Source organism: Priapulus caudatus, unplaced genomic scaffold, assembly GCF_000485595.1.
Source record: "Priapulus caudatus unplaced genomic scaffold, Priapulus_caudatus-5.0.1 Scaffold603, whole genome shotgun sequence".
In the NCBI taxonomy this organism is placed as follows: Eukaryota; Metazoa; Priapulida; class Priapulimorpha; order Priapulimorphida; family Priapulidae; genus Priapulus; species Priapulus caudatus.
Genome location: NW_014577664.1, coordinates 91058 through 101247, shown reverse-complemented (window position 1 = coordinate 101247; position 10190 = coordinate 91058). Strand labels below are relative to the sequence as shown.

At 43.7% G+C, this 10190-nt stretch overlaps 2 protein-coding genes across 3 annotated transcripts in view; both read left to right on the top strand.

Annotated features, from left to right (window-relative positions):
- LOC106812043 overlaps positions 1-10190 on the top strand; it is a 79691-nt gene that overhangs the window by 21757 nt on the left and 47744 nt on the right. The window lies entirely within an intron of this gene.
- Positions 5619-7506, top strand: LOC106812050. 2 transcript variants are annotated; one of them, XM_014815815.1, is made up of 4 exons: positions 5619-5727; positions 5843-5990; positions 6719-6923; positions 7056-7506. In XM_014815815.1, exons 2-4 carry the CDS (start codon positions 5919-5921, stop codon positions 7064-7066), a joined length of 288 nt encoding a protein of 95 aa, XP_014671301.1. In that variant the 5' UTR covers positions 5619-5727; positions 5843-5918; the 3' UTR covers positions 7067-7506. The 2 variants fall into 2 exon arrangements, with proteins under 2 accessions (XP_014671301.1, XP_014671300.1); XM_014815814.1 differs by having other exon boundaries at positions 5621-5727; positions 7109-7506.

Sequence of the window (10190 nt, the reverse complement as noted above, 5' to 3'; positions counted from 1 at the left end):
GTGTGTGTGTGTGTGTGTGTGTGTGTGTGTGTGCGTGCGTGCGTGCGTGCGTGTGTGTGTATGTGCGTGCGTGTTTGTGCTTCGCTGACTCGTCTGGGAAATCGGTTTCGACAATCGACTCCTTAGGGCTTAGAATAGATCCTTAGATAATCGGCACGAGAATGACCCGGGTGTCATGTTCGATTTTAGAAGCCCGCGTTTCGCGTGCGCCTGTAAAAGTTCGCATCCGTTGTCTTTGAGTGTGTTGTTGTTGTTGTTGTTGTTGTTGTTGTTGTCGTCGTCGTTACCCACCCCCGAGCCACGCCACCCACACCTCTTGTCACCGTTGCGCGACGTGAATGTATGTTTTTTTTTCAACGGGCTCATGTAGTTTTTTTACGACGTTTGCTTTTTTTACGTGCACCGAGATTTGCCTCTGTGTGTGGGTGGGACGTGGCGGTGGAGATTTTCAGATTGTAGTATACCGCGAACTAAATAGCTAGGTTTGCAGAGGGGGCATGAGAGGTTAATAGCCAGTCATCGGACTTTGCAGAATAGCTACATGAGATCGTGTTGAGTAGATGTATGCAGAGGGAGCAGGTAGGAACTTATATTGAGTGACTGTGGGTCTATGGTTATATTGGGTCTTGGGGGCATGTGGGAGATTTTAATTTGAGTGGGCTTATGCAAGGGAAGCATGTAGAAGATTTATATTTAGTGGGTGTAGGGTGAGGGGCCAGTAGGAAGTTATATTGTGTGGAAGGAGGCATGTAGGAAATTTATATTGGGTCTTTGCATATGGAGACGGAGGACACGTAGGAAAATATAATGAGTGAATCTAGGCATATGGGGGATGTAAAATATTTAATTAACGTGTGTAGGGGGAATACCGGGAATAGTGCATCCAGAGAGACCTATGGGTACTGAGAGGCTGTGCCTATGAAGGAATGAGGTATACTGGAAACCAGTAGTAGTGGGGGGTAGGAAATCAGCGTGGGCGTAAAGAGAAATGCGGCTGCGTGGGCGGTAGATTCAAATCAAAAATATTTATTTACACGTAATTATGTTTCCGCAACCAGGTGTTCCTTTGTTGCAGCGTGCGTGTCCTGCTATGTGTGACAGTTCACCACACACGGGGTCTGTGTCTGTCCGCGCGGGCTGTGCACGGGGGCGGGTGCAGTTTTGGCGGTTTAACTGTCTCTTTCTGCAGATCGTACCGCTAAACCCACGCTGCGATTTCTCGCTGTGTGTGTGTGTCTGCGTGCGTGTGTGTGGTGGCATGGTACTTCACTTCGAAATACGCGCTACCTGTATCTGCAGGTGTCTCTGAACTAGATTTTTGGATAAGTTTTTATTGCGAGCAAAGAGCCCAGCGGTGCGGGGACAGCTAGCTCATGGCTATGCAACGCTAGGAGATGCATTGTTCTCCTGGGAACCAAGTCGCTGGCTCTCATAGTCGCTGTACTCGTATATAAGAAGTCCGTCAGACCACAGCTTCTAGAATAGTCGGTGCGTGTGTCGTTGCCTTCCCCGCTGTTCTCGGCGTTCTTTTTCTAGCGGTCTGGTAACCATCTTGTGCAAGGAAGGTAGTGGGGGTGGGGAAGCGCGCCGGTGTGTGGTATATCCATCCTAACACTCCAGCCGTTGTGTAAAATGTCGGGCATACAATCGCCGCGGCATAGCGTAGATGGATGGATCAGCGCTCGGTACTAAACTGACGCGCAGAAGATAAAATCATAATGCTGGCGCTCGCGCGCGCGCGCTCTTTATACGATTGTTGGTTCGCATTACTTTTCGGTATGCTTAGGTTTCGAGCGAGAGCATTCTCCTCTGTACACCGCTGGGATAATGCAGCATTATGCTCCGCACCGCCGCCACACAGACGAGGCGTGGACGAGGGGGCGGAGTGTATGTCTCGTTGATACGCCTGTGTTATGGCTACTTACATCTATGCACGACTATAAACACTAAATGACTGGCCGCCCGCCCGCTCTAGACAAATGGCGGCGTGTTTCCCGTGTGCTGACGTCTGCACAGGAATTTGCGAAGTGGAGGGAGAGAAAAAAAACGAACAATAAAAAAAGATAACTACGCGAGTGGGCGTGGCGACGGAGACGTCAACCTTTGGTTTATTACATTCTTGTCATGTTGCTAAGCCGGGCCGCGCACTGCCGCCGAGGTTAGGCGCCGTGTGTACGGCTCTTAAAAAACCGCCGGTTATGGTTTCTTGAGCACCGAATAGCTGTCGCTCAACATGGACATTTGGGTGAGAGAACGAGAACGAGATAGAGAGAGAGAGAATGAGAGAAAGCTCTCTTTACTTTCGCTGCCGACGCAGAAATGGTTCTGCGTCTTCTTCGTTCGCGCACATGCTCGTTGGTTTCGGCATGATGATCGATGATGTCACGGCTCGTGTTTTTGCGGCGAGTAACTATGTACTGCGTACGCGGGGATTTTTTTCTGCAGGTCGTCGCCACGCAAAACGTCGTGTAAACGTCGTGTAACGCATAGTAAGACGTTAGCGCTCTGTATGGTCGGCGTGGTGCGTCTGACGTCACGGGGTCGTTTTGTGACGTCACCTCTTCGCGCACAAGGACAGTTTTGCGGCGTCTGAACGACGAAAGGCGAAGAAGACGATGTTAGCCGTGGGCTGTTATCGTAAGGGGATCGGTAAGATTTTATGGTCTATAGACTCGGGATGACGCAACGGGAAGACGGGCGTGATGAGAATCCGACGAGTTAAAGAGTATTCATACACACTAGAACGTAACTATCGTCGGTCGGGCAGCCCCGGCCACTTCGCTTTATTGCGAGGATTATAATAGGGAAAAAATCGTCGGGCGATTAAAAAAAAAATTTAAAGCGATTTTTTTTCTTCAAGTTGTAATCGGCGGATACGTGCTTTTAAAATGTTCACGCACGAAGCGACCGCGTGCGATCGGTTCGACCACCCACTCCCCCGAGTTATTCGCTTTACCTCGATCGAAAGCTGATTTCGGCATGGTCTAGCCGCTGGCTGATGATGATAATGATGATGGTGGTGGTGGTGGTGGTGATGGGAAACCGCGGGACGACGCCTCGCTCGGAATACCCGAGCGCTGTTTCAGCGGCGCGGGGAAAAAAAGGTAAGCGCCCGTCGTCGTGCGTGTCGTTGACACCTCGCGATCCGTGAGGCGCCGTGCTGCGTGTGTGTGTATGTATGTATGATGTATATATGCGTGGCGAGAAGCCGCGAGCGCAGGCGGAGCACAGGCACTTGAAGCGTTTCAACTGTAAACACACGCCGCCGCCATTGCGCGCACACTGACACATAATTATTATAATTTATTATTATAATAATAATAAATAAATAAATATATAACATAATTAAATAAATAATAACATATATAATGACTATATATTTATGTGTCAGTGTGCGCGCAATGGCGGCGGCGTGTGTTTACAGTTGAAACGCTTCAAGTGCCTGTGAGGCGGAGAACCTCCGACTGCGGCGTGCAAGTATAGGGAAGTGGAATCCTGCCCGTGATCGTATTAGTGGTTACGCGTGAGTGTTATATTACACCCTTTGCTACCGTCTATCAAATACAGATTATAAAGAACATAACAACTATGATATACGTATTCAGGCATCCTCTTTAATTGTACAGCATTAACTATGCATAAGCCCTTAGCGAGGCAAACGCGTACAGTAGATGTGCGCGAGTAACATCACAATTTAACTTACGAGGTTATTGCTGTCTCGTAGCTTTCTCTAACCAATCTAGTATATCTTAACAGTCTCTTTCTGACTCTCTCTCCGATACTGTCTCTAGTCGAACACGCGGTTATATACCCACATTGGTAGACACGTCTACCTATTGTTTCTGGGCACTCCGGTCTACGCTACTGTCTGTATTGGCTAATTCTACCACTGTATAGTCCAGGGTTATAACTTTACACAGCTAGCCTGTATACCAAAATAGAACAATAGCTTAGTCATGTATATTTACTTCGGTCTTTCCACGGTATTACACAGGGAGCCGCGGTGTAAACGAGCCTCTCTCTCTTTGAACAGAACTCTGGTCTGCCACAGGCCGAGCGAAGGGCTATAGTTCTAGAGCTACGGTATAAACAAGCGCTCGAATTCCGATGTAAACAAGACTGACGTACGTGTCCTATATTCGCGGATACCCTAAATTCGCAGAATGTCTGTTTGTGAAGAGAATGGCTTTTCAGAAAACTTCCAGTCAGCTAGACACGTGTACTGTTCGTACTGTTGGGCCGTTGTGTGTAACAGTTTGATATTGATCAAATATAGCACCGATTTATGTAAATATCCATCATTTGTGTCTGTAGGTAGGTCCAACTTATGGTCGGCGTATGATGACCGGGTACCTGGCTTCCCGTGGTGTGAATGTCGCCGAGCACAGAGTGGGGGCTGCTCTAAGAGGAGTTAATCCACCTTACCATCGGGAGAGGCAGCAGGTTTGATAACTATACATTGTTAAAGGCATAATTACAACTAATAGCAATAATATAAATGTGAACATTTTTTATAAAACAAAACAAAATTAGATTGCATTCACAATGGTATCTTAAAGGGATAGTAGACTCTAGGATTTCACTGCATACAACTGTACTTACTGTGTAACAAATCGTCTATACCCACACATGTACTTGTTACCAGATACCTAATTTAATAGTTTTAATTAATTTTACATCAACGCTACGAAATTTGAACGGCATCATTGACAATGACATCGCCTATTGATTGCACAGGTACTAATCACAATTGATTTTTACTGTCAGATCTACTATCATTATCAGTGTTATACCTTATAAGGTTCTGGTAAGGTAAGATAATGATAGTAGATCTGACAGTAAAAATCTAATTGTGACTATAATACCTGTGATTGTCTTCTTCTTTTATTTCAAGAACTATCACAAATTAATGTAGTATCTATGAAATATTAACTTGTCGCACGCAAAGTTAAGAAAAGAAATGATGTATTGCCTTTTCTTATCGAAAGTAGAAAGCGCTACCCCAGTAAGAATAATAATCACGGTACATACTGTTAGTTTGTTTTCCTATTTGACGTTAAAAATAGGAAATGGGTTTCTGCCCCTACTCCTGTAATAATATGTCTACCAGCTATAAGCTATCTAGATATAGTGGTGACAATGCAAAATATTTCCCCATTTTCCATATTTCTTGTTATTTAAGTGTGAAGTTATGACTTTATTGACTTATAATGCACTCAGTGTCATCATATTTGATCAAATATCGATATTAATCAAAATATCATTTGTGTAGGCTGTGACAGTGAAAGCACAATGAGGTGATATTTTCTGTATCACTGAAAATTGGTAGATTTTCCTATCTCACCGAGACTAAATGTTTTTTTTTATTATTCTCGTATCATAATCTTCTATAATTGTTTGCAGATTGCAGTCACATGTGATTTATACATGTTCTCGTCTATTACGCTTGCTGATTATCAAGACCTTTCCTCAATTGCTAGTTTGCTACCCTTGCAATGATATATCTACCTTTTTCTCTATTTTGTATTTACAGCTTGTGCAGAACCACAACAGCATCCCATACCATGCCGCATACCACGGACACAAATTACACATGGACCAGAATGAGAAGCTGGTCATGTTTGAGGTCACCCACGTAATTGCTGTTGATGGCTACAGCAGCAGAATTGTGAAGCATGACACAATGCCCATCAAGAACAACCTCACAATTTATGATAATGTTCTCAGGTATGAAATAGAAATTTTTACATTTGAAGATTGTTTATGATAAATAACATTAAATGGGGAACCAATCAATTTCTTAATTAACATTTTTAGGTAATTGTGCTTGTTCACGATACAGGGCTGCTGTTTTGGAGGAGGGGATGTGGGACACCATTCGGGTCGACCATGGCCGAGAGTTTTAACTGTGCCTATACATGCAGGAGAAAAACAGTGAGAAGCGCTTCAACACTTCAAGGGCCGCCTTCATACAGTCACAATCCAAGCATGTGAGTTCTCATGTGACATGTCATTATATTTTTGTACCTTCTATCTGCGGTTACCACCTCATTAACTAGAATTCAAATGTGAGCAACAATGAGCATGTAACGATTTTGATTGATCAGTGTCCTAAAATTTGAGACGGTAGCTGTAATAACCCGTTTATTATTAGCTTTACCAAATCCTGATAATAATACTATAAAAGAACTAGGCCAAATGTTTAATGCTTTCATCTGGAGTAATACAGTACCTAAAGTTAGTAAAAAAAAAACAATTACCAAACGATATGAGGAAGGAGGTTTAAGATTTATTGACATTAATATATTTATATCCAGTTTAAAACTGTCTTGGGTTAGTAAATATTGCAGACAGGAAGATGCGTGAAATTTTGTTGATGAGCAATAACATGTTTTTTTGGAGAAAAAAACAACTTCTGTTACACCGGTAGCTAAGCGTAGATACTTTCAATTTAAAATACTAAAAATAATTATATCAACAAACAAATATCTTACTATGGTGAAAATTAAAAATAATGCATGCTCATTAATGTTAATCTTGTGTAGAAACCATTGTACACCTTTTTGTCGAGTGTGAATGTGTAGTTACTCTATGTAGTGATATGCAGCAGTGACATTCAACTTTACTATTGTAATTGCCAAATTTATGATATATATCGTTCAAAACTAACTGCCAGGATACTAACTGTGTAAATGTGGTGTAATTTGTGTGATTTTAGAATCTGAGAGTCGAGAGGCTGTGGCCTGAAATAAACAACAGAGTCAACTACCCGCTAAAATCGGCCCTAGTTGAAATGGTCGACCAAGAAGCACTAGATCTCTCGGACCCATTGCAGTGCTACTGCATCTCCAGCCTCACTCTGCAGGTGGCTAGAATAGGTATGGAGAGTTGCGTAAACACATGGAACTGCCACAGAATTTCAGGTACAAATGTAAAAACATTCTGCATTGAGTAGATTTGTTCATTTAGTACATGTACCATATCTATGACATACATGCTGTACGAGTTATAATGTTAGAGGATCTAGTAGTTAGACAGATTTCATTATCTTCCAGTCGATTTGTGACGATTTAAACAGTCACTATACAAGTTTCCTTTCACCATTCAGGACGCGGAATCCCGAATAGTATGGCCATAGACAAGAAGAACACCACTGTCACACCAGTTGATTTCCCGTGTGCGGCAACTGCTGCCCTGGCATATGCTGAAGAGGTTGGCTCAGCCCTCACAGATCCAGGACTATTTGCTCCGTCTCCATTCAGATCTGTAGAGAGTCAACAGCTGAGTGATGTTGCCTTTACTCGATCTGTACCGGACTTAGCTATTCTTCTTTATAAGGCAGTCAATCGGGACTATAAACCCTTCCAAACTGCCCTGCTGGTGTTAATAGATACAGTGCGACAACACTGCACTAGATAGCAGAGGTCCCAAGGTGGGGAAATCCAAGAAAGAGAGCCAGCAATATGTGTGTGTGCGTGCGTGCGTGCGTGCGTGTGCGTGTGTGCGTGTGTGTACTTTTGTCGTCCGTATTCATGGCAACGCGTAAATTGTGTGGCTCATTGATTATCTATAACGCATTGTATTATTGTAATTATTTGATTCTATTCCAATGTCTGCTGGCCTGATGAAGACATGTAACTTTGAAAGCTTGTGAATTAAACTTCAAACACCCTTATTCGATAACTTGACTTTGTTTATATAATATATATATATATATGTGTGTGTTATATTAATCTTTTATTACATACTACATACATATTACTGATATTACATACTTTTTTACTACATATATATATATTTTTGTCATTTCATTGTGACATATATATATAACAGGGTTCGACACTAACGCTAGTCCGTTAGTCCGAGACTAGTAAAAAATCAGAACGACTAGTAAATGCCCCATAGCGGTTCGTCTTGCGGACTATAGTTATATTTTCCCTGTCCCTCACCGTCCCAATTTCCCATCCTCCCATCGATTTCACTATAGTCGCAGGCGGCAGCGTATCTCAACCAAGATCCAAAGAGCTATATATAACTCATTCCCATTAACAAGTTTTCCTTGTTGTAACGCGCTAGACGCGCTAGACGTTGTTAGACACGCTAGTACAAGTCGACTCTACGGCAGTACAAACATTGTTAAACAATGTTTGCCACGAACCCAGTCTACCAATCGATCCCTTGACAGTAGCTGTTGACATAGAACAAAAGGTCTGATTATAGAAATGACGCAACTACTCAGTTATAGGCTCTCATAGGGAGGTATTTACATCGCAACCACATCGCATGCGTGTGTTACTTGAAGCAGTCCATACAAATAGTTGTGAAGCTAATAGTAGGTGCATCCTTATCCAATAGTATAATACTAACATCAAGGTTGTTATGTGGAAGTCGCCTTCCACCTCCCAAACGTAAATCGCAGGAGGAGAAATTAGATGGCCAGCGTGTCTATGACAAGACGAAAAGGATGCGTGCGTTCCAGCCAGCGTGGAAATCGTCATACCCGTGGCTAGAGTATGACCCAGCAAAGGGTATGCCCTGTGGTACAGGCTGCTTGTCTGGTAGTTTTTTCACCGGCACTACAAACTATCGTTTGGAAACTGTTAAAGCGCATGATGCTTCCGAGGGGCACATAAAGATCCTAGCAAAACGAAATGCAAGGACCATGCCTGTTCACGAAACAGTGGGGGCCCAAGTGCAGGGGCGTAGATAGCGGGATGGGGGGATGCATCCCCCCCCCCACTTATTGACGTGGGAGGGATGGCGAGTATAATCATAATCCCCTACTTTCAGGAGGAAAGTGGGGGATTCAAAATTTTCTGGTGGAGGACCCGCATACCCCCGCCTGTTTCTTACCACCTTCCTAGAAAACCTGCATTGGCCACTGTCGAGCGTAACAAATTGAGCACCCCACTTCAAAAATCGTTCCGCGGCACCTGTAGAGTACTGCTTACAAATGCTGATGGGGTCGTTGTCGTATCAGGTACTACAGATATGTACCCGAGGTACATATATGTATATACACAAGTGTACCTGACCAATGTTGTTTCTACATAACCGTACCGCTGTGCTCCATAAATGTACCCAGGGGGGAAGTCTCGTTCAAGTCGCGTGGTATTGTCGTAAAAGCCGTAAAACGGTATAACATAGGAAGAATTTAGCGCCTTCTGATTGGCTGGAATTTGGCAAGATGTCAGCCTCCATGACTTGTAGCCAAAATCCCAAATTATCTACCAAAAACCCTGAGGTCAGCTGTAAACTAATCGGTCCACGAACATAAACAGAAAGTAGAACAAAACCGTATTACGTATAGGCCCCTACACTGCATATCCTGATACCTGTTAATACTGCCGTATATACGCGGAACGATACGGATACGCAAATCGTATTATCATTTCCTAACTAAACCAAACTCGGCAGCTATAAGCCCAGACCCTCTCATAACTTAAGATTAAGATGAAAATAACACATTTGCACAAATAATTGCAATTACAGTGATATATGTTATAGTAATGAGTAAAATATGTGTTTTTCATGGAAAATACATCAGAAAACTTACTTATCCCACGGTTATAAACCAAAACAAACATTTACAAATGGCTTTTGTTCTCTTGTTTTGAAGGTTTACGATATTCTCGTACTTTATCGCGTGGTTTCATATGCTGCCCGCGAGCAGGTACGTTTATGTAAACCCAGGGTACATATATGCTGAGAAGATACAGGTCTGGTACACTTGTGTATACATATACGTACCTCGGGTACATATCTGTAGTACCTGACACGACAACGACCCCTTCAGCCATATTAGATAGTACCAGGGTACGTTCCGGTATACCGGACCGTACCCAGGGTACGTTCCGGCAATACCCTGGGGGACATAGACCCTCTCAGCGTTAATTATGAGACGGTGCGGTGTGGTCTAGAAGTGCGACAGACCCACGACCCCTTCCCCCCGATTTGCACGCGAGTAAATTCTATGTGTGCGTGCGTGCGCGAGGGGCGAGGGCGAGGGCGAGGGCGAGGCATTTCGCAGAGAACCCCTGCTGCTTAAACGTTTGCGATTGCCAGCCGTAATGTAGCGCGAGTCCCTGGTTTGTATTTAATTAATAGGATTAGTCAGTGCAACAGCACAACGTGCAGAGTAGACGCCTCGATAAGAAGGGAAGACGTGGAGGAGGAGGAGGAGGAGGAGG

What these genes read in the sequence shown, in the direction of transcription:
- LOC106812050 (XM_014815814.1), top strand. Translation starts at nt 5,919, where the DNA reads ATGCAGGAGAAAAACAGTGAGAAGCGCTTCAACACTTCAAGGGCCGCC. An exon ending in TACAGTCACAATCCAAGCAT is followed by an intron (nt 5,991 to 6,718) that starts GTGAGTTCTCAT and finishes GTGTGATTTTAG; the next exon opens with AATCTGAGAGTCGAGAGGCT. An exon ending in GAACTGCCACAGAATTTCAG is followed by an intron (nt 6,924 to 7,108) that starts GTACAAATGTAA and finishes TTCACCATTCAG; the next exon opens with GACGCGGAATCCCGAATAGT.